A 22,807-nucleotide genomic window follows, 5' to 3' on the forward strand; every position below is an offset into this window, starting at 1 on the left:
TTCCCAGCATCAGGGTCTTGTCCAAATGAGACCGCATCTTCTTTATCCATTCATATGTCAATGGACATCTAGGTTACTTCCATGCCTTGACTATCAACATTGGGGTGCATGTATAGATGTGATTAACATTTAAATCGGCGGACTTTGAGTAAACCCAATCACCCTCCATAATGGGGTGGGCCTCACCCAATCGGTTGAAGGGTCCCAGAGCAACAACCAATGTTTCCCTGAGAAGCAGGAATTTGGCCTCAAGACTACACTGTAGAGACTCTGCCTGAGTTTCCAGCCTGCTGCCCTGCAGAACTGAGGCTTGAGGCTGCAGCCTCAGCTCTTACCTGAACTCCTGGAGTGCTCCCTGCCCTACAGATGTGTGAAACCTCCACAGCTGTGTGAGTCAGTCCCTTAAAGCAACCCCCCCTCATAAGCTACGGTGCCTGTGTCTCTAGAGAACGCTGACTATTAAAGCAGGCTGAAGTGAAAGTCGCTCAGTTGTGTCTAACTTGTTGCAATCCTGTGGACTGTAGCCCGACAGTCTGTCCCTGGAATTCTTCAGGCAAGAATACTGGAGTGGGTTGCCATTCCCTTCTCTGGGGTGGCGGGGGGGTGGTCTTTCTGACCCAGGGATCGAACCCGGTTCTCCCGCACAGTGGGCAGATTCTTTATCGTCTGAGCCATCAGGGAAGCTCAGTGAAGCAGGGAGCGCCTGTTAATTGATCATGGCGTCTCTAGGGAGGCCGCACCTACCCGTTGCAGACTGCAGGTGCAGCTGGAGAAAACCTGGTCCCTGGGCAGGGAGCTGTGGCCCTGCCCCTGGCACTGGCCACCACCATCCCCAGGTCACCAGCTGTCTTCCCTGCAGCCTTCTCACTCAGGGGCCCTGTCTACTCAGACTGGTTCTAGCACTTTCTACCATATTCTGAGCCCCATTTCTGCCTCTCTGAGGCCAGGATCCCGATTCTGTGCCTGTCTTCCGCATTTCCGAGTAAACCTCACAAAGAATCACAGCTGTTCAGAAGCACGCTGCACAATATAAAATTTATTATAAAACTTCAGCAAATATAAATATCCAGGAGCCATTTGGAATGGAGACCACACCGCAGAAAAAGACTGAAATCTGGGGTTGGGCGGGGAGGGGAGGTTGGAGGCCCCCTGCTGCATAGCTTTTCACCTGGAAATCCTTGGCCTCCCTTCAGAATGGATGTTAGGAAAACAACCAAAATTTACGGGGGAAAAAAATCGAAAACCCTGCAGCACATAAAAGCAAACCCAAGTGGGCCAATCACAGCCCACAGTGCTTGGTGTAAACCCCATGGAGTCTCTAACTCGGGTCCAGCCTGTCATTCTGCCACTTGAAAGAGAAAAGCATTAAGAAATGCGTTTACATAGGAACACTCACTTGTAAATAACTGAGAAAGAGAGAAAAGGCAACGTGTGAGAATTCTTTCTTGCTTCCAACGGGTCTGAAAGGGACAGAGCACCATGGCGGGAATTTCATTTCCCGTTTCCAGAGGCCAGGCTCCCCACCAGCATGGAGACCAGCTCACCTGCCCGGGGCCACCCGGGGTCCCTGTGCAGAGAAACCGCCGCTGGGGCAGGACACAGGCCTCAGGACACTGGGGATGCAGCCCGGAGGGGCTGACCCCGCCTCCGGAAGCGGTGGTTTCCAGGTGGCAGCTGGGCCAGTCCTTAGAAGCAGACCTTCTGCAAGTCTTCCTTATTCCGGGCCGGCCTGCTTTGCCAGAGGTCCGCGGTTCAGGGCGAGCAGGTTGGGGAGCTCTGTCCTGACTCCAAGCCTCCTCCCCGCCAAGTGTGTGCCTGTGTGCCCGGGGATGAACACACACACACCCCCACGTGCATGCACACACACACACGTGCATGCACACACAGGCACACGTGTAGTCTGGTCCAGGAGCTCCGCACGGATTTTTCTTCTTCCTGGGACGCCTGCTGGTGGAGAGACCACACGGCCAGCTGGTGCTGGAGACGGCCCCCGCGCCTGCCGGCTCACAGGTTGGACGTGGAGCAGGCTTTGCAGCACTGCTGGCCGTAGAAGCGGTGGCCGCACACCCCGTGCTGGGGCGCCAGGGCACACCAGCGGAAGCGGTCCCCGCAGGAGGCGCCTGAAAGCCAGCAGCCCTGCGTCAGTCACCGGTGCCGCACCCCACCCTGGGTCAGCCGCCACCCGCGGAAACCCCGGCAAACCAAGGCAAGCCTGCCGCCACCTTGTGGCTGCTCTGCAGGGAGGGCAGCTCTGCAGGTCACACGGACCATGTGGGTCGTGCTGTTTGCACAAGATCTTTCTTGGCAGGTTCCTGCAAAGCTGTCATTTTCTGCTTTTCGTGCTAAACACCCCCCACGGAACCACTCAGCCACCCGAGACAACGGGTCTTCTGTGGACTGGACTCTGGTTCTCGGATCCCTGATTGAAGCAGACCACTCACTCTCCTCCAGCCCCATTTTCTCCTCCAGGAACCTCGACAGACAGACAGACAGGGCACGGTGCTGCAAATCCCCAAGGCACTTTGGGTATGTGTGCAGGGATCGCGTTTACCGAGCAGCCAAGGAGCAGCAGGAGAAGGGGACGACAGAGGATGAGATGGTTGGATGGCATCACCGACTCAATGGACATGAGTTTGAGTGACCTCCGGGAGTTGGTGATGGACAGGGAGGCCTGGCGTGCTGCAGTCCATGGGGTCGCAGAGTCGGACATGACTGAGCGACTGAACTGAACTGAAGGAAATCCCACGGACAGAGGAGCATAGCACGCTGCAGTCCACGGGGTTGCAAAAGAATGGGACACGACTTGGCGACCCTAACATCAACAACAAATGAATACGTTGGGGTCTCGTTTAACTTGGGGTGCAAAAGGCTGCTTTACTCAGAATGGCCTTCCCTGAATACAGACAGCAGCACAGAAACACAAGAGGCAGTTGTGCTTGCTGTGAGCCAAATGGCTCTCGCAGCCGCCTGTGCCGTTTCCGGGGAGGAAGGCGTGAGCAGCGAGGGGTCTGCTCCGTGGGCCCTTTCATGGGGAAAACTGGTGGAGGTGGAGAGAGAACAGTGTAGCGGACACAAGACCCTCTAACCCGCGGGGACCCCTGGTTGCTCAGCTCTCTTAGCAACCACTCCAGAAACCCGACAGCCCCAGCCGGATCGCGAAGGTCAAACCCAGGCGGGGGAGGGGGGGGCCCCCGACACTCACCTTTCTTCTCTGCGATGGGGCAGAACCGGGTGTTGCAGGCCTGGGAGACGGTGGGCTTCTGCAGCACGGAGCAGCCCGCGGCCGGCCGGCCCCCCGCCAGGCACTGCACGGACCGCGTCTGCATGCCGCCTCCGCAGCTGGCCGTGCACTGCGGGAGACACGAGCCGCCGTCACGCTGGGCCACCCGGCCGTCCAGCCATCCCTTTCTACGGGTCCCCTCCACCCAGGCTCCGCAAGGTGGTCTCTCTGTTTCTCGACCGGGGTAGGGGGCTGAACACAAGTTGCATATTTCCCAGGTATGGACACTGGGAAGACGGGCCCAGAAGTCTGAACATCTTGAATCATCAAGGGTTCGATGGACACACACAAAGCGACACCTGTCTGGGGATACAGGCTGCAGGCCCATCCCGAGACCCTCTCACAAGCCAGCCTTTCTGGTGCCCCTGACTCGGAAAAGCTTGACAAGCCAGCCCCCTCCACAGAGGCACAAAGACAGCCCTCTGGACCCCAAGTTTTGCAGGGACTCCGGATGCCTGGGCATGGCCGCCCCCTCCCAGGAACACCATGTCCCTACACTGGGGCCCCGCACTCTGAGGCTCAGAGCACAGAGGAGCCAGGGCAGGGAGAGGCGGCTCGGTCAGACCAGTCCTCACCGGCGGGCCGGGCACATACCCCATAGACCACGGCAGTGGGTCCACTGGAGACCCACTGCTGGCAAGAAACCGGGAGAGACCCAAACCTGCAGCAATGAATCTGCCCAGAAAGAAAGCGGCTCACAGTCCAGACCGAATTCTGACAAGCTCACGGCATGGCTCACACAAGGCTGCGTGTTCAAGAATGCTAAGAATGTTAAGTGGTAGAGGAGCCCCTGCAGAAAGATGGGGTCAGGAAACAATCTGGAGGTCCTGGTGCACGGTGGGTTAAGTTAAATAGTCGCGTTAACGCGTGAGGATAAAGCTCTGCTGATTTGGAGACACACACACAAGTTAGGCTGCTGCCAAGATGTGTGGACAGGACCAATGCCAGGATCCCCCTGGAGCAGTGGCCTGGGGGTGGTCTTCCATGGCCGAAACCGCCCATGGCCAGACTCTGAGGACCGGCTGCAGACAGAGCCAGGGGAGGTGGCTTGTAAACCCCTTGGGAGAGGGACGCAGTGATGCGGTAAGTAGAACATCTTGGTTTGCCCCTCGACGGAGGAGAGAAGCTGGAAACAGAGTCCCCAGAGCTCATAAGCTGAAGGAGTCGTTCTTTCTTCTTTTTTCCCTCTTTTGGGACAGGACGTCTGGGCCTCTGGAGAGAAAACCCAGGGCTTTTCGCTGATGAGCGTGTGGGTTTGGAACACACCCTGTGAGGCTGAGCCCTGCTCTTCAAATTCAACATCATCGGCGAACGCTGTGGGTCGCCCCATTTCAGGGTAGGACACCGGCAGCCAGGAGCGCGACAGTGCCACGGGCAGACTGGTGACGCGTCCCCGAGTCGTCAGGCCCGCTCGAGTCGTGTCAGCTGTCTTGCTGGGGCTGCGGCGTCTCGGACTCGTGACACACGCCTGAGTCGTCAGGCCCGCTCGGCCGCGCCAGCTGTCTTCCTGGGACTGTGGCGTCTCTGAGCGTCACGGCAGAACCACGCTCCTGGCCCGCAGCCTCTGACTCGGGTCCCAGGCGCTCCCTCAGCCCCTGTCCCGGGCTGGGAACTCACTCGGGGACCTGGTTCCTAGTTCTCTTTTCTCATCCATAGTGTTGAACCTCTCTGCCTTGGAGTTGAATTTCTTTCATCACGAGCAGCAGGGCAGACTGCCACTCCCTGCATATATCATATCTGTTTATATTTGAACCCAAGTTGTGGGCACAGAGGCTGACATAACTATATTTACAGAAAACAGTTTTTACAATTACAATTCACGTTTTAACATGCTGATACTTTTGACCTACTTAAAACAGGAAATGCTTGAAAAGGATACAGTCCAAATGTCCTGTGGTCCAGTATTTTAAATGAAACAGTTTCTAATACCATTCGGGGAGGAGTTCCTGTATTTCTAAATGAAAAGGTGACATCAGATTTGAAGATGTGCTAAGTCATTTCAGTTGTGTTCGACTCTTTGCCATTCCATGGACCTCAGCCACCAGGCTCCTCTGTCCGTGGGATTCTCCAGGCAAGAATACTGGGGTGGGCTGCCATGCCCTCTCTCCAGAGGATCTTCCTCACCCAGGGATTGAACCCGTGTGTCTTCTGTCTCCTGCACTGGCAGCTGGGTTCTTCACTGCTAGCACCACTGGGAAGCCCCAAGTTTGGAGATAAGCAGAACCAAAGGCACAAACACACCTAGAGGGCAGGTGCAGAGTGGGCGGGGAGCGAGAGCAGCCTCTGGCGGGCTTCAAAGACTCCGCTGCTCCCCATGGCCTGGCCGCAGAGCGCACAGTGCCGATGACAGGGACACCAGCCCCAGACGAGAGTGAAGCTGTGCTGGAGGGGAAAGTTCTCCAGATGAGGACCAGATGCGGCTGCCCTCAGGCACTCATGGATTTGCTTTTCATCTGAAATTCCACATTCCGCAAACACTCCCTGAATACTCAGTATGGAGAGTGTGCCCTGGTGGACACTGGGGACTGTATATATAAAATATGCATGCATGTATGTGTACACATATGTCAACATGGGGAACACACCGCAGAACAGCAGGGCACTCGCCACAGAGTTACCGGTCTGGACGGCTGTTTTGTGACTGCATCCGCTTTCAAGCAGCTCACGTCAGCGGGGCAGCCTTGACCTCTGACGAGGCCGCAGCACGGACGTGGCATGATTCTGGGATGGGAGGCGCGATTCTCCACTCCGGAGTCTGCTTTCTGTCCTTGCTTCCTTTTTGGCACAGGGCGCCCAGGAAGCTCGAGGATGCGGGACGCGCTTCCTGGGAGGGCAGTCACTGCATGGGCAGGGAAGACTGCCACCTGCAGCTGCCCGGGTCATTCCCGTGGCACCAGGCACGGAGCACGCCTTGTGGGAAGTGATTTGGAGAGAGACGAAGACTCCTGAAAGTTCCTCTGAAAGCAATGGGGAGCAGACATCCGCCTGCGGTTCCCGGGATCAGCCTCTGGAATCAACGAAGATCCTGCTTGCTGGCCCTGAGAGATCTTCTGCGATGGGAGTGTCCTGGTGGCCTGGTGCTCCGTGGATCTCATAAACTTGGTAAGACTTCACCTCGGAGGTCCTGGAGCCAGTGTTGCCTGATATGGTTATGAGAGCTGGCCCAGGCGGGAGCACAGACGTTCGTGGCCGTCCCCGCTATCATCTTCATCTGCTTTCTCTGTTTTCTTCACGTGGACCATTTTTAAAGTCCCTACTGAATTTACTACAATATTGCTTCTGCTTTATGTTTTGCTTTTTGGCCTTGAGGAATTAAGATCTTACCTCCAGGGATGGAGCCTGCACCTCCTGCACTGGAAGGCCAAGTCCCAGCCACCAGCCTGCCAGGCAAGTCCCTTCCTTTGCTTCTTAAAAACTGACCACCCAGACCCAAGTGCCCAAGAAGACACTGGGCTCTGAGCTGCTCTTGTGTTGCCCTCACTCACAGATGGCAACAGGACAGGCAGAGAGGGCTGCGAGGAGCCCAAAGCCAGAAGCAGGGCCAGGAAGTAGGCTGGGTCAACAGTAGTGTGTGCAGAATTCTTCCCTTACAGCTGCAGGGAGCACAGGAGGAGGAGGGAACTAGGGACACGGAGATGCCAGGACAGATCCCGCAGCCCCTCTCGGCCTGGGCTGGCCAAGCCTGGGGACAAGGCGGGTTACAGCCATTCTGGGGGCTCAACCCCATCCTCATTTGCTCAGCTTTGTGGTTGGCCTCAAACAGACTTACAATCACCTGTTTCTTCCAGATCTCGCATTTCTTCCCCATCCATACTCACCTCTGGGGAGCTCAGCCCAGCTTTTACCCAAACCATTACATCCTCTTACCCTGCACAGGGTTAGGGTTTAGAACAACCACGCTGAGCCTGTGTGCTCAGTCATGTCTGACTCTGTGAGACCCCATGGATGGTAGCCCACCAGGCCCTCTGTGCATGGGATTCTCCAGGCAAGAACACTGGAGTGGGTTGCCATTTCCTTCTCCTGGGGATCATCGCCATCCAGAGATAGCACCCACAGATCCTCCTGCATTGGCAGGCTGGTTCTTCTTCACCACCAGCACCACCCGGGAGGCCCTAGAACAATCACAAGTGCCCTAAAAGACGGAGTAACCTTTGGAGATCACCCCCTGGAAGGGCCCCCGCAACCCTGACCCCCAGAAACCCAACACCTCACGGGCTCTGGAGGGAAGGGCCTGGAGCTGGCTCCATGGGCCTGGGGGCTACACTCCGGCAGAAACCTTCCAGCCGAGGGCAGCTGGCAACACCGAGGAGGGGCTCTGCCCGCCACCCCTTCATCCCTACCTGAGACCAGGGCGAGGCAAACCAGCCGGCTCGCGGGGGTCCTGCAGCAGCAAATGCGGGGCGTTTGGGGCAGGGAAACGGGGCACAGGCACGCTGCAGCTCCAGCTGGGGCTGCGGCAGGTGCAGGCACTTCTTGGAGGCCAGCTCACGGTACTTCCCAGACACGTACTTCTCAGCACACTTCAGGAACCTTTTCTGGGTTCCTCTTTCACAGGTAACAGAGCACTGAAAAGAAGACAACCAAGGACGTGCGTGAAAGGCATGTCTCCCCACGTGGTGGCCGTTTCTCTCGCAAAATCGTTGAGTGGAGATGCCTCCTGATTACGTCAGCCTGAACATTTATAGATGTGTGAACAGTCAGTCCATCCTAAACGACATCAACCCTGAATACTCATGGGAAGGACTGATGCTGAAGCTGAAGCTCCAATACTTTGGCCACCTGATTGATACTTTTGAACTGAGGTGTTGGAGAAGACTCTTGAGGGTCCCTTGGACTGCAAGGAGATCAAATCAGTCCATCCTAAAGGAAATCAACCCTGAATGCTCATTGGAAGAACTGATAATGAAGCTGAAACTCCAATACTTTGGCAACCTGATGCAAAGAACTGACCCATTTGAAAAGACCCTGATGCTGGGAAAGATTGAAGGCAAGAGGAGAAGCAGACGACAGAGGATGAGATGGCTGGATGGCATCACCAACTCAATGGACATGGGTTTGGGTGAACTCCGGGAGTTGGTGATGGACAGGGAGGCCTGGCGTGCTGGGGGTCCCAAAGAGTCGGACACAACTTAGCGACTGAACAACAAACAGTCAGTGAAACTTATGGGACCTCTGCATTTTAAAATGGTGTTAACAGTATCTGCCAAAAAAACAACGACTCTCTTGAGGTCACAGTGGCCTGGTACTAGAGACATAAGTTGGGGCAGGGCAGTTAGAAACCGTGAAGGGAGTAATTCCGGAGCTATCACTGCACTGGGGAGTGAAGATGCTGGGCTGTAACCGATACCAGAATGCACTGGAATCTACCTCACAAGGATGTCAGGTAAACCCCAGAGCTCCTCAGATTCACACACCCAACAGCAGCGTGATGCTGGCCCCTAGCACAGGGGCAGGCAGGGGAGACCCAGGGCTTCCATCTCCCCCGGGAAGCTGAGTGCTGCCCTGGACAGAGCACAGCAGGCTCATTCATTCCGACCAGAAGTGCTCTGAGCCCGAGCTGCCACTGCAGCCGCACCCTCTTGCATGGACAGCGGGGCCCTGGGCCAACCTGTGGCCAGGCGGGGCTGCAGCCACGTGACACACGGGGATGACGCAGAAGGCCAGGCACAGACTGCACCAGGAGGCTGGCTCGGAGGTCACAGGGCAGGTCCCGGGGGCTGGCATCGCTGCCCCGGGCTGGCATGTCTGCAGGTCCCATCCACGGAGGAGGCTGGGTGCCTGGGGCTCCGGCCTCATGCTCAGGCTCGGCTTTGGGGCGTGCTTGGCGGGTCCTGCTGCCAGAACAGAGCTGGAGGGCTCCTCTCGGGGGCTTGTTGGGGCCAAGCCTGAGGGAAGCTCTGGGGTGTGGTGAGTGTGTGTGTGTGTGTGTGCATGCCCGAATGTGTTAGATATTCAGGGCAAGGGATTTCCATCTGGACACCTTCCAGACACCGTGTGTGTTAATCTCTCAGTCATGTCTGACCCTTGGTGATCCCAAGGACTGTAATCCACCAGGCTCCTCTGTCCATGGGATTCTCCAGGCAAGAATACTGGAGTGGGCAGCCATTCCCTTCACCAGGGGATCTTCCCAACACAGTGATCAAACCCCGTACTGCAGGCGGGTTCTTTACCACCGCGCCACCTGGGAAGCCCTTACTAGGCAGATCAAGCTGTTTCCTTCCTAAGGACTCAGCCTCTGGAGATATGCATAGAATCAAATGTCTCCTAATGACTGCATGATTCAGTCATCTAGACACTGACGCCCCTGTTCCCAGGTGAGAGAGGATCGGGAGTTCTTCCTTAGCAGCAGCAGGGTTCACGCAGTAGTGATGCTGTTTTTATTTTTCAGGGGCAAACAAGGGCTGTCTCATTCGGGATAAATGTCCTGCCTGGCACGCCATCACTTTATAGAGGCCTTCCTCCCTCCTGGACTAGACGCCATTGGTGGCCAGGGTGGGGATGAGACCCCGAGTCTGCCCCTGAGGGCCAGGGATCAGGGGGCCTTCTTTCCCCGGTTGCTAGGGAAACCAGCTGTGTGGGCTGCGTACACACATGCATCTCAGGACACGCTGTCTCCTCCTGCGGTCACCCCCCTGCCCCACCACCTAGGCACATCCTGGGAAACGGCTGCAGCTGCTCGGGGTGAGGTGGGTCCCCCAGCCCACAGCGGGCATGATGAACACCCCCCGGCCAGCACCTGTTCACCCACCCATCCACTCCACATCGAGGGAGGGATGATTGTGTGGGTGACCTGGGTGGGGTGCTCCACGGATGTGATACGAAAGCCAGAGAAAACGCCAAGGAGTGGAGGCCAGGTGTGGGGCTGAATACCAGGGGCAGTGGGACCGGAGACTTAGAGGAAAGGAGTGGAAGCAGAGGAACCCAGCAAGGAGGGGTGGCCCTGAGGTGGAAGGTGGTCGACCCAGTTCCACCTGGACCCGGCACGCCTACCTGGGACCAATGCATCTACCTGGGATCTGGCACACCCACCTGGGAAGGTGCACCCACCTGGGACCAGGCGGACACGAGCCACTGCAGCTTCCTGTGCTTGTGGCAGCGCCTGAGCAGACAGGCCTCATGAGTCCTGGGCTTGGGCTCCGCGGTGCAGACGGCGTCAGGCAGCAGCTGTGCCCTGGCTGAGGGGTTGGTGCTCTTACAGGCCACGGACCTCTTCCGCCAGCCCTTCCCGCAGGTTCGTGAGCACTGCGAGCAGGAAGAGCGAGTGTCGGCTCCCTCGAGAGGGGGATGGGACCGAGCTGGGGCTCCAGCCCTGAGCCCCGAGGCTGGGGAGACTCCAGGTGCCCCCACAGCCTGCACTGCACAGGAGGGACCCCATTCACCACCCCACCCATGCCAGCCCCCCCACCCCACTTACCTCCGCCCAGGGCCCGGTGCTCCACGCCGGCGGGCAGCTCTGAGGCTGGCAGGCCTGTCGGCTGGAGGGGACGGGCTGTGGACACAGGCTGGCCGAGACCCGCTCCGATTTGTAGTGCGCGCGCCGCGTGCACTGGACCGCCCGGCTCTGCGTGCCCCCTCCGCACGTGCGGCTGCAGGCGCTCCAGTTCCCCACTGACCAGCTGCGGGGACAGGGGACCCCACGGTGAGGGGCGGGGCTGCGTCTCCGGGAGGAGGGGGCAGGGTCCGGGGGCGGGGCATCAACCTGCATAACTTCCCACCTGCTGCCTCGTGTGTGCAGTCCTTTTCAGTCCTGCGTGTGGTCTCCCAGGCCCCTGCCCCTTCTAATTTCCTGATTAGTGTTCCTGACGTCAGGCCTCCCCTCCTCTGGCTGTCAGCTTCTCTTGGGCTTGGAAATAACTCCCCTCAACGCAGTGCATCTATTCCCCCCACCCCCAACCTTTTCCTAAAAGGAAAATTTCAAACATATACAAAAATATAGGCCCTCCGTGTCCCTGTCCACCCAGTCTCAAAGATTATCAGTTTATGTCCCCGATCCCTATAGCATTTTGAAGCAAATTCTAGACATACTCATATCTCAATACACACCTCTAAAAGATAAGGAGTCAGGTTTTTCAGCCTAATTATAATGCCACTGTGACATTTGAAAATTTTAACAATAATCCCTTAACATCTTTAAATAGTCAATGTTCCATTCCCAATTATGTTGTCCCTGTCAAAATTTAATCTGCTTGCTGGAGTCAGAATCCAAATAAAGCTCCTGCTTTGAAATGGTTGATGTGTCTTTTGTTTTGGTCTATAGGTTCTCCGAAATTTCATTTAGTTTTCTCTTTGTTACAGAATGACAGAAAGATGGCTCACCTTACTACATCTCTACAGCTTTCTTTCTTTTTTTTTTGCTGATCACAGGACTTTGCAAGCTACATCTCTGTGGTATCACTTAGAAGGCTCTCTGTCCTCTGCCCTTCTTGCAATTAAGTCATTAGTCTAAAGACTTTGTCATATTTTGGGGTTTTTGTTTTGTGTCTACAGATGCCCTGAAATTGTACCAATACTAGGTGGGCTGAGCCCCCCAAATTGCTGAACAAAACCACCAGCATGCGTCCTCAAGTTCTCAAAGGGGTCTGGGACCCAAATCATGGTCGAGCCTGTCTTTGGGCTTTTGTGAAAGTTCTAAGGAAGAAGGAGGCGATGGAGGGAGGAGAGGGGAGTCGATGACACTTGCTGGATTAGGAAGTGGGGTGACCCCGCCCCGGGACTTGGCAGCGCTGCAGTGGCACCAGGTGCACTCGGGCTGCACTGTGAAATGGGAAAGCGCCTGCTGCATCAGGAAACAAGGATGCCACAGCTATCCGTGATTCCAGCCCTCCCACGTGGGCTTCCGAGCTGGGCCCCACTCCCTGCACAAGGAACTGAAGGATGTCGCAGCCATCAGCAGTTCCAGCCCTCCAGCGTGAGCCAGAAGGCCCTAAGGGAATTCGAGAGAGAGAAAAAGTTCTTCTTAAATGTGCAGGGTGCTGGCCCCAGATAGCTGAGATGTGTTATGACAGGAATGACTTCAATGATCCCAGACTTGCATCTTCCCATGCATAGAAGAACACTAAATTCCTTAACTTGGTATCTGATTTTCCTTACTTAACAATCTTTGATGTTCAGACTGCCTGCCCTCCTTGCTGCAAACTGGTGTATAGCCTGACTCCCCTCCCACCCCCTTGGAGCGGTTTTCTCAGGGTCACTGAGATGCCCTCTCCCGAGCTTGGAATCCTTAACATTCCTGATAAATAACTCTCTACTTTCAGGTTGCAACTGTATTTTTGTAGTTGACAGAACCATGATATGTTTACTTAGCTTTGTTTGTAGAAGCTTTGAGCTAGATTATGCCAAAGTATTTCTCATGAACAGACTCTATTATCTTTCTAAGAAAATTATTTAAAAACTGTGATTAAAAGTTTTATGCATATAATAATAAACTATGTCAGGTTTGTAAGAACTGTTCCGTATCAACTGCGGAAATGCTTCCACTTCTCAGTGTTACCAAGATTGTTGCTGTTGTTTAGTTGCTCCGTTGTATCAGACTCTGCGACCCCGTGGACTGGAGCCCACCAGACCCCTCTGTCCATGGGATATTTCAGGCAAGAAATCTGGAGTGGGTTGCCATTCCCTTCTCCAGGGGATCTTCCCAACCCAGGGACTGAACCCTCATCTCCTTCACTGTAGGTAGATTCTTCACTGCTGAGCTATTGGGAAGCCTGGTCTTTACCACCATGTTAAACCGTGTAAATTATGCAAACTCCTTAGGAAACCCAGGCTTTGGGCTCCTGGCTGCGTTGATTCTTCATCTGGAGGCTCTCCATTGCTTTTCTATTTTTTATATTTCCTCCCACTTACATTTGCTTCTCAACTGCGCAGCCTCATAAACTCTAACTGGTCAACCCTGGGTCTGTGGAGGTGTCTTGGCTGCTCCGAGGCTTTTCACATCCCTGTGTTAAGTCCTCGGTCTCCACCATCTTAAGCTGTTCCAGTGGGTTGGTCCATGCTCTGACCTCCTCTTAGCCGCACACCATTAAGAAATGGTCCTGTGCAAAAATCGTTCACACGGCATCTGGAGATGCCAAGTGCTTGCTTTGTTTCACAGGCAGAGCTCCGGGCAAATGTCTTGACTGCAGCTCAGGAAAGAGTCAAATCCACACAAGCTTCTGTGCTGGTGTCTGAGGGTCCACTGAGCAGAACGAGCCGTGTCGGGTGGCTGACGAGCGGCCGAACCTGTCCTGCTGTGGTCTGGTTTTTCAAGTCCGCCAGCTGGAACAGAGCAGGCCGTGGGTGTGACTCCCGTCAGTCAGGTGCCCCAGGCAGGGCCTGGAGCACTCGGCCACCCGGCCACCACGGTGCTGCCCCCAGCCAGGAGTCACCTGGCAGGACTTACCCTGCAGCTCTCAGAGCTGCCTGGACAAGTGGTGGAGTTTACAGTAGTTACTCAACAGTCTGGGCAGGGTTCCCTGGCACCGTCTGCCCCATATTCAATGTCACTAATTGTCAACAGTCAGGAGCTGCTTCTCATAAAATGACTTTTGCCTTCCCATTAAAAAAATAGCAATATTTTGGTTTTGGTTATTTAATGTTTCCTCTGAAACTGCAACAAGGGTATTTGAAAATGCAAATTCTCAACAAGGGTGTTTGGTTTAGTGCAGTACGCTGTCGTGAAGCACTCCCCAGGCAGCCTCAGGGCTGTGACTGCCCTTCAGGCTCAGAGGTCACCCTTGGCGGGGACCAGACCTGTGGCTCACGGCCGAGCCCCACCTGTATGGTCAGCTCAGGGCTGTCACAGAGTCAGCATCAGAAACCGCTAACTTCGTTTTAGAATTGGGTTTCAGTGTCTCTTCCTGCTCCCTTCAAAGTTTTCAGACAAAGCACCCTGTTGATCCCATTTTCAGGAGTAACTCCTGGTCGTCAGTGGAGTGGCCTCTCATAACTCAGTAAGCACATGGGGTAATGACCAGGCAGAACCCGGTTGATGGGGTGAACCTAGAGAAGGCTGTGTTCACCGCTGGGTTTAGCTCCAGGGAGGTGCAGGCTGGACAGGGCGAAGGACAGCATGCGAACACAGCTCCAGTTACAAAGTGTCCCCACGTCGGTCAGGACTTTCACAGGCTGGTGTCCGTCACCGCCTTCAGGAAGGATGCTCTCAGTCACATTGCCCGCTTTGACTTTGTGACATGATCTTTGAAATCCTCTGTGACTACAAACACGGACATTCACACGCCCCATACTCAGTGGCCTGGACTGTGACAGTTGCCATTGCGGCCCAGCGGTCACTGGGTGGGTTCTGAAGACAGAAGGTTCTTGTCTTCATAGGAAACTACAGCCACGCCTCATGTGCAGGCGATTGAGGTTTACCACGCTTTCCGTCTACATGAAGTTGTCGACTTAAAAAACATTCACAACCTAAAAAGCTGAGAGTTATGTTTTATTTGGTGGGAATTTTTAGGGCTTAAGCCAAGGAGGCAGAATCTCAGGGAACCCTGAGAAAACTCTTCAAGGAGCTGAGGGGAGGAGCCAGGTTACATAGAAGTTTTGTGACAAAGGGCAGGTAGTCTGAACATCAAGACTATTGTTGAAGAAAACCAGATATCTCAAGTGAAGGAATTTAGTGCTTTTCTATATATGGGAAGGCACAAGGGTCTGTGCTCATTAAACTGTTCCTTTCATATGCTGTTGGGGCAAGTAACCTGTATTTTCACATCCTGAGCTCCGCCCCCGGGACTCACTGTGGGTAGTAGCCGCTGTCAGCTGCTAGATCATAGGGATTCTCCTCCTTCCTGAGCACCCTTAGGACTCACCAGCTCACACTGGAGAGCTGCCATCGCTGAGGACTATGACACCCTTGTTTACTGATATGGCGGGAAATACGCTGCTGCTTTCAAGATAACAATGCACATCCCATAATAAACAGATGCCAGTTTGAAAAATCTGCCTTAGCTGCAGGAAGAGAATGTCCGCAAACACATTAACTTAAAGAGAGCAGACAGACTGGGAGCTGAAAGCTCAGTAGCTGAGATCACAGGACTCAGGGTGATGAAGAGGGAGAGAAGCTGATTTCTGAGCCCATCTGGCAGCTGGCCACGCATGGGCTGTTCGCTGGCCTGGCCCATATGCTGAGTCAGGAATTACTGGTCTCTGTCAGGGGATGTTTCAACTGTATCAGAGGGTGCCAGCTGCACTCCAGGCCAGTTCTGAGGCAGAAGTCCAGTGCTGAAAGGGCCAATGATCTCGGTAACCAATTGTGCGAGTGAGTGGTGTGAGAGGCCAGAGCTGTTGGACACACAGCTTGCACTCTGCACTCCTGCCTTGATGCCGAGAGCAAGTCTTCCTGAATTGCAGCAGTAAGTACATTAGAAGTGACAGCAGCACGCCAAACACACACACACATCCTCCACCAGGTGTTGGCAGGGATGTGCTAGACTCTCTGGTTGTCTGCTGGATGCAATGCCGGGGAAAGGCCTCCATGGTCACCCCAGAACTGAAAGTCCATTACTGATGACTGGCTGGCAAGGATGGGGGCCAGACTTCAGGAAACTGGGCACCTGGATCAAGAATCCAGGCTCTGGGAAGCTGGCAGCTTAACAGTGACTTCACTTTGTTCAGTCTCAAAAGGCAAACTCCTTTGTTCGATGTGAGAGTGAAGGAGAGATTTATAATGAGTCATGCACAGGACTGAATTTTTTCATCGTTAAGGCAGCATTTCTTTGCTGACTCACATGGAGCCAAACTGCAGGACCTCAAAACCTCCCCAAAAAGGAGGTTCAGTGGATGTTAATCTTACGGACTGCGAGAAGCCAAAGATACGGAGATTTTTTATTATTCAGGGGCTGATGTGCTATTTTTACTGAACTTTCCTGTCTCACTCCCCTGTCATCAAATGTTATCTTAAGAAGAATCAGTAAGATCTACAGAGCTTCATTTACATGGGGGAGGCATGGGAAATGGAATTATGAGGGATGCACAGGCCAAAGAAATCTACCTCGCTGTTCCAGACAGCCTTGATAATTTTCTGTTTCAGCAAAAACCCTTCATCTGGAGGTTTTTTCTCTGCAGACCATGGGGGGTGTGTGATCCCATTAACTCAAATGAAAAACCCCGGCTCATAAAAGGTGAGAGGGAAATGCTTAGATTCCGAGTGACAGTGAAGGGCTGCTTATTTGCAGGGCTGCTCCCTTTAGCCAGTTTCCACGGGAAACTGGAAGAAAGAGGCTGAGTCTTAGAGTTGGGTAGGGCTTCAGATATGGTCTGCTTTTCCAGTTGTATGTTATGGATGGGGAAGTGGCACCTCAAGAAGCAAAGTGTCATGGAGGGAGTGGATAATGCAAACAAGATGGAGCTCAGGACTCCCCCAGTGCTGCCCTCTGCCTCATCCTTGCTCTGCTGGGAAGAGTGAGCATCTCCCCATTGTGAGATGTCAACGTGGGGAAGGCAGCCACCTCCCTCTCCTCTTCACCCCATTCAGCACCCAACCATCGAGCCAGCTCTGTGTCACAAACACCTCTGCTATGGAGTAAAAATAAAAAACTGGAGTGGTAACTACATACAGGTAGCCCAGTGAGCAACCTATACCCAACTGAAACTGAGTAATGACTTGGTCGGCGGTAACTCCCTCCACTTTCACAGGGTTCGCACCCCAATTCTTGTGCCCCAGGATGACCCCAGGGGCTGAGAGGACCTGTGGCTCAGCCCAGTGCTGAGACAGTATTTCCCAAACCACGGCTGCCTGGCAGGGCTTTCAAACATCCACACGCACCTGGTCTTTCCCCCGCTCTGCAGGAATCACAAATCTGTGGTTGAGAGTCAGAAATCTGAATTTTTGCAAAGCCCTCCTTCCCTGGATTGGGAAGGAGGGCTCTGTAAAAGCCCTTGAGAAGACCAAGAAACAGGACACCTGCTCATCAGGGCAGTCCAGGGCTCTGGCTCCTGCGGGTGGTAACTGCCCTCGCTCCCAGTTGTGTTAAAGTGGCTGAAAGAAACACAAGCTGGAATCAAGATTGCGGGGAGAAAGATCAATAACCTCAGATATGCAGATGACACCACCCTTGTGGCAGAAAGTGAAGAGGAACTCAAAAGCCTCTTGATGAAAGTGAAAGTGGAGAGTGAAAAAGTTGGCTTAAAGCTCAACATTCAGAAAACGAAGATCATGGCATCCGGTCCCATCACTTCATGGGAAATAGATGGGGAAACAGTGGAAACTGTGTCAGACTTTATTTTTTTGGGCTCCAAAATCACTGCAGATGGTGACTATAGCCATGAAATTAAAAGACGCTTACTCCTTGGAAGGAAAGTTATGACCAACCTAGATAGCATATTCAAAAGTAGAGACATTACTTTGCCAACAAAGGTTCGTCTAGTTCAGGCTATGGTTTTTCCAGTGGTCATGTATGGATGTGAGAGTTGGACTGTGAAGAAGGCTGAGCACTGAAGAATTGACGCTTTTGAACTGTGGTGTTGGAGAAGATTCTTGAGAGTCCCCTGGACTACAAGGAGATCCAACCAGTCCATTCTGAAGGAGATCAGCCCTGGGATTTCTTTGGAAGGAATGATGCTAAAGCTGAAACTCCAGTACTTTGGCCACCTCATGTGAAGAGTTGACTCATTGGAAAAGACTCTGATGCTGGGAGGGATTGGGGGCAGGAGGAGAAGGGGATGACAGAAGGTGAGATGGCTGGATGGCATCACTGACTCGATGGACGTGAGTCTGAGTGAACTCCAGAAGTTGGTGATGGACAGGGAGGCCTGGCATGCTATGATTCATGGGGTCGCGAAGAGTCAGACACGACTGAGCGACTGAACTGACTGAACTGATGCTATTTTTAATGATTATGAGAACTCAGAGGTGCCAATAAAACATCAGGGGCAAAGCCTGGTGAGTAGGTTCCTCTCCAAAAAGCCATCAACCCTCACTCCTCACAACAGGAAATCAGAAAAGCCCACTCAGGCAACCCCATTGTCTGGCAGCTCCCATGCCCCGGCCACCCCATCTTCAAGCATCATCCCTGGCTGTAAACACTCTTCTCTGGAGCTGGCATCTGGCCCCAGACTCAGCGACCGAGCCTCTCGGAGGCTGGCATGTCAGGCAGGCTTGGGCTCCTTCTGGAAGAAAGACTTCTCAGAACCAAAGTGGTGGAGAAGCTGGGTCAGAACAGAGCTGCTTCTCCTGTACGGCCCTTCTGACCTCCAAGTGAAGTGCTCAGAGAAGTAAAGGCAGACACATCCAGTGCTGATACTCCGGATCCTCCCAAACAACCCAACCTGACAGCTGGGGAGACATGGTTCCTATCTAAGGAAGGTCCCATGGAGCAAGGTCTTTGGAAATGCACATTTCTGTCAGGCATTGTCCACTTTAAAGTGCACAATGTGCAAAGTGAGGACTGGAGTCCGGGAGACAGCACCTCAGTGGCTCTGAGAAATCACTCCGGAGAAGTGGGGGGGTTGGTGGGGGACAGGAAGGTCAGTACACATGTGATTTTGGTGAAGTGGAAGTTCATGCAATTCAGCACATATCTTTCCAGAACGTTTCTGCTAATCTCATGAAGCTTTTGCTAATCACGAGAAGCAGTTGTCACCATGAAGGGTTTTAGTGCTTTTCTATATACGGGGAGATACAAAAATTGGGCTCATAAAACCGGTTCCTGAAAATATCTGAGTCTGAAGACCTGCCTCCAGTGTTGCCCTGAGCACAGAGGGCCTCATCTCTGCTCTCCACCCTGAACTCCTTGCAGCTTCACTGGTGGCTCAGATGGTAAAGGATCTGCCTGCAATGAGGGAGACCTGGGTTCTATCCCTGGGTTTGGAAGATCCCCTAGAGCAGGGAATGGCAACCCACTCCAGTATTCTTGCCTGGAGAATTTCATGGACAGAGAAGCCTGGCAGTTACAGCCCAAGAATAGGACATGACCGAGTGACTAACTGAACTCCTTTTGAGGGGTGTTGAAGCTCAGCAGCTGTAGCAGTACATGATTTAATCCTTGTAGATACTCAACATTCAGAAAACTAAGATCATGGCATCCGGTCCCATCACTTCATGACAAATAGATGGGGAAACAGTGGAAATAGTGAAAGGCTTTATTTTCTTGGGCTCCAAAATCACTGCAGATGGTGACTGCAGCCGTGAAATTAAGAGACGTTTACTCCTTGGAAGGAAAGTTATGATCAACTTATACAGCATATTAAAAAGCAGAGACATTACTTTGCCAACAAAGGTCCATCTAGTCAAGGCTATGGTTTTTCCAGTGGTCATGTATTGATGTGAGAGTTGGACTATAAAGAAAGCAGAGAGCTGAAGAATTGATGCTTTTGAACTGTGGTGTTGGAGAAGACCCTTGAGAGTCCCTTGGACTGAAAGAAGATCCAACCAGTCCATTCTAAAGGAAATCAGTCCTGAATATTCAGGACTGATGTTGGAGCTGAAACTCCAATACTTTGGCCACTTGATGTGAAGAATTAACTCATCAGAAAAGATCGATGCTGGGAAAGATTGAGGGCAGGAGGAGAAGGGGACGACAGAGGATGAGATGGTTGGATGGCATCACCGACTCAATGGCCATGAGTTTGAGTGAACTCTGGGAGTTGGCGATGGACAGGGAAGCCTGGCTGCTGCAGTCCATGGGGTCACAAAGGATCAGACATGACTGAGCAACTGAACTGAACTGAACTGAACTGAGAGATATGTGGCAAGTGCCTGTCATCTGTATCTGACAGGATGGAAGCTTGTGACAATAGATGTATTCATAGCTGGGGACACCATTTAGGTTACAAATATTCTACCACCCTGCCCCCTCAGTAGACAGTTGGTTTTTTACTGGGCAAGACCAATATAACTTCTAACATGAGACTCCTTCAGCGTCATCCCCCAAGAGAACAGAACAGTGGGCGCCTCCTCCGTCAGCGTCTGTTCCTGGGGACGCTTGCTGTCGGTTCTGTTCTTCTCTGAACACGAGACGCCCTCTGGATGGGCGCCTCCCTCTTACTGATGCATTTCCAGCCTCGGGAGCAGCTCCCCGCTCTGTTCTGAACTGACCCGTCAGATTCTTGGACGTCTTTTCTGTCTTGGCAAAACGGCCGGGCTGCTGCCTACGCCATGCTGAGCGCCAGGTGGGGTGAAGGGCCAGCCGTGCCCCAGGCTGTCAGCATCCTTCCCTGACACCCAGTGACGCCTGGCCGCACAGGAACCAGCGGAGCCTGCCCTCAGGGCTGCCTCTGCCAGCTGAACTTGGAATCGGAATTATGTAATATAATGAGGCTTGGTGTCGCTGGATGAAACATGAGCTTGGAGAAGGAGAAGGCTGTTTCTATGAACACTGGGTTGAATCTCTGGAATGACTCAGTAGAGACCCGTCATTAAATGGAACTGCTCTCAGCTTAGGTGTGGCTCAGAGAAAAATAAAGTCTGGAGAAAACATGAAAGATTTAAGATGATTTTGCACCCGGGTGAATGGGACAGGTTTCAAGTTTTTCCTTCAAGAAACTTAAACAGAACATCATAGGTGTGGGCACATTTTATGCAAATAATCAACTTAGATCTTTAATAGGCAGATTCCTACCCAAGTAAGCTTTGGTTATAACTGAAGGAGTTAGCAAATGGATGAACATTTCTGTATTTTAAGTGAAAACACAGGTTCAAGGCATATGTGTATCTTGTATTTTTAAAGGAGTTTCCCTTAATTTGCCATTTTCATCAGTGGACCAAAATGAGGGTCACTCTCATCCTCTGTCTGATGAGAACCCTGACTCCCCCCGTAAGCATCTCACCTGTAGAGACCTCTGCATCTCCATCACATGGCACTCCCACCTGGCATGTGATGGGAACTCAGAGCCAGCATTCCCCACTGCCCCACTGTGCCCCCTCTGCCCTGTGTGCCCATTCCAGGGGGTGGAACCCCTCCTGGTTTCTGTCCTCTAGCTCTTCCCATGTCTCCCCCCATCACGGATTCTATTTCCCAATTCCCCAGCAAAGCTGCCCTTCCTGAGTGTGTGTGCGTGTGTGCTAAGTCGCTTCAGTCGTGTCCGACTCTTTGTGACACCACGGACTGTAGCCCACCAGGCTCCTCTGTCCATGGGATTCTCCAGGCAAGAATACTGGAGTGGGTTGCCATGCCCTCCTCCAGGGTATCTTCCTGACCCAGAGATCAAACCCACATCTCTTATATCTCCTGCATTGGTAGGTGGGTTATTTACCATTAGCACCACAAGGGAAGCCCCTCTGATCAAATCCAGGTCGATGGTGGTTCATTTTATGTGTCAACTTGATTGGGTCATGGTACCCAGATATTTGCTCAAATATTAGTCCAGGTGTTTCTGGGGAGGTGTTTTTTTTTTTTTTTAAGATGAGGTTAGCATTTAACTCAGGAGGTTCTAAGTGAAGTAGATTGTCCCCCATAACGTGGGTGGGCCTCGCTCAATCAGTTGAAGTCCTTAATAGAAAAATACTGAGGTTCCCCAGAAGAAAAGAATATTCTAGCAGCAGACAACCTTTGAACTTGAACCATGGCACTGATTCTTCCCTGCGTCTCCAGATTTTGGACCTGCCAGCCTCCACAATTACATGGGTTGATTTCTTAAAATCTCTGCACACACACACACACACACACACACAGGCACACACACACCCTCTACTGGTTCTGTCTTTCTGAGAACCTGGCCCAGTGTAAGATCTTTGTCATTTCCCATTTGAATTGCCTCTGCACTGGCCTCCTTGCTCCTGGGTTTGGTGTGATAAAAGCCAGCCTCCCATCTGCTACCAGGAAGTTAGTTTCAGTGCTAACATGAATGGGCCCCTTCACTACCTAAAGTCCTTTCCAGTTTGGTTTCCTGGGATACGTGGTTCACCACCCAGGTGAACCTGCTGCATCACTGGGCTCCTTGCCTTCTTCCTCAGGTACTTATGATTTGGCAAAGTACTAGATGCAGAGTACGAGGTGCAGGGTACAAGGCGTAGAGCATTAGGTATAGGGTACTAGATGCAGAACGCCAGGCTCCCAGTACTAGGTGCAGGGTACTAGGTGCAGGGTACTAGGTTTAGAGTACCAGGCTCCCAGTACTAGGTGCAGAGTATGAGGTGCAGGGTACAAGGCATAGAGTATTAGGTATAGGGTACCAGATGCAGAATGCCAGGCTCCCAGTACTAGGTACAGGGTACAAGGCATAGAGTATTAGGTATAGGGTACTAGATGCAGAATGCCAGGCTCCCAGTACTAGGTGCAGGGTACTAGATTTAGAGTACCAGGCTCCCAGTACTAGGCGCAGGGTACTAGGTGCAGAGTATTAGGTATAGGGTACTAGATGCAGAATGCCAGGCTCCCAGTACTAGGTACAGGGTACAAGGCGTAGAGTATTAGGTATAGGGTACTAGATGCAGAATGCCAGGCTCCCAGTACTAGGTGCAGGGTACTAGATTTAGAGTACCAGGCTCCCAGTACTAGGCGCAGGGTACTAGGTGCAGAGTATTAGGTATAGGGTACTAGATGCAGAATGCCAGGCTCCCAGTACTAGGTGCAGGATACTAGGTACAGAGTGCTAGGTTTAGAGTAC

At 53.0% G+C, this 22,807-nt stretch overlaps 1 protein-coding gene across 1 annotated transcript in view; it reads right to left on the minus strand.

Moving 5' to 3' along the window:
• Positions 1-1,048: 1,048 nt before the first annotated feature.
• ADAMTS16 (ADAM metallopeptidase with thrombospondin type 1 motif 16) overlaps positions 1,049-22,807 on the minus strand; it is a 193,250-nt gene continuing 171,491 nt past the window's right edge. Inside the window, 5 exon segments of the mRNA XM_070357849.1 lie at positions 1,049-2,120; positions 3,203-3,350; positions 7,621-7,845; positions 10,328-10,522; positions 10,695-10,896. Coding sequence (XP_070213950.1) covers positions 2,005-2,120; positions 3,203-3,350; positions 7,621-7,845; positions 10,328-10,522; positions 10,695-10,896 — 886 coding nt within the window. The 3' untranslated portion in view covers positions 1,049-2,004.

The sequence above is a fragment of the Bos mutus genome, chromosome 20 (assembly GCF_027580195.1).
Source record: "Bos mutus isolate GX-2022 chromosome 20, NWIPB_WYAK_1.1, whole genome shotgun sequence".
In the NCBI taxonomy this organism is placed as follows: Eukaryota; Metazoa; Chordata; class Mammalia; order Artiodactyla; family Bovidae; genus Bos; species Bos mutus.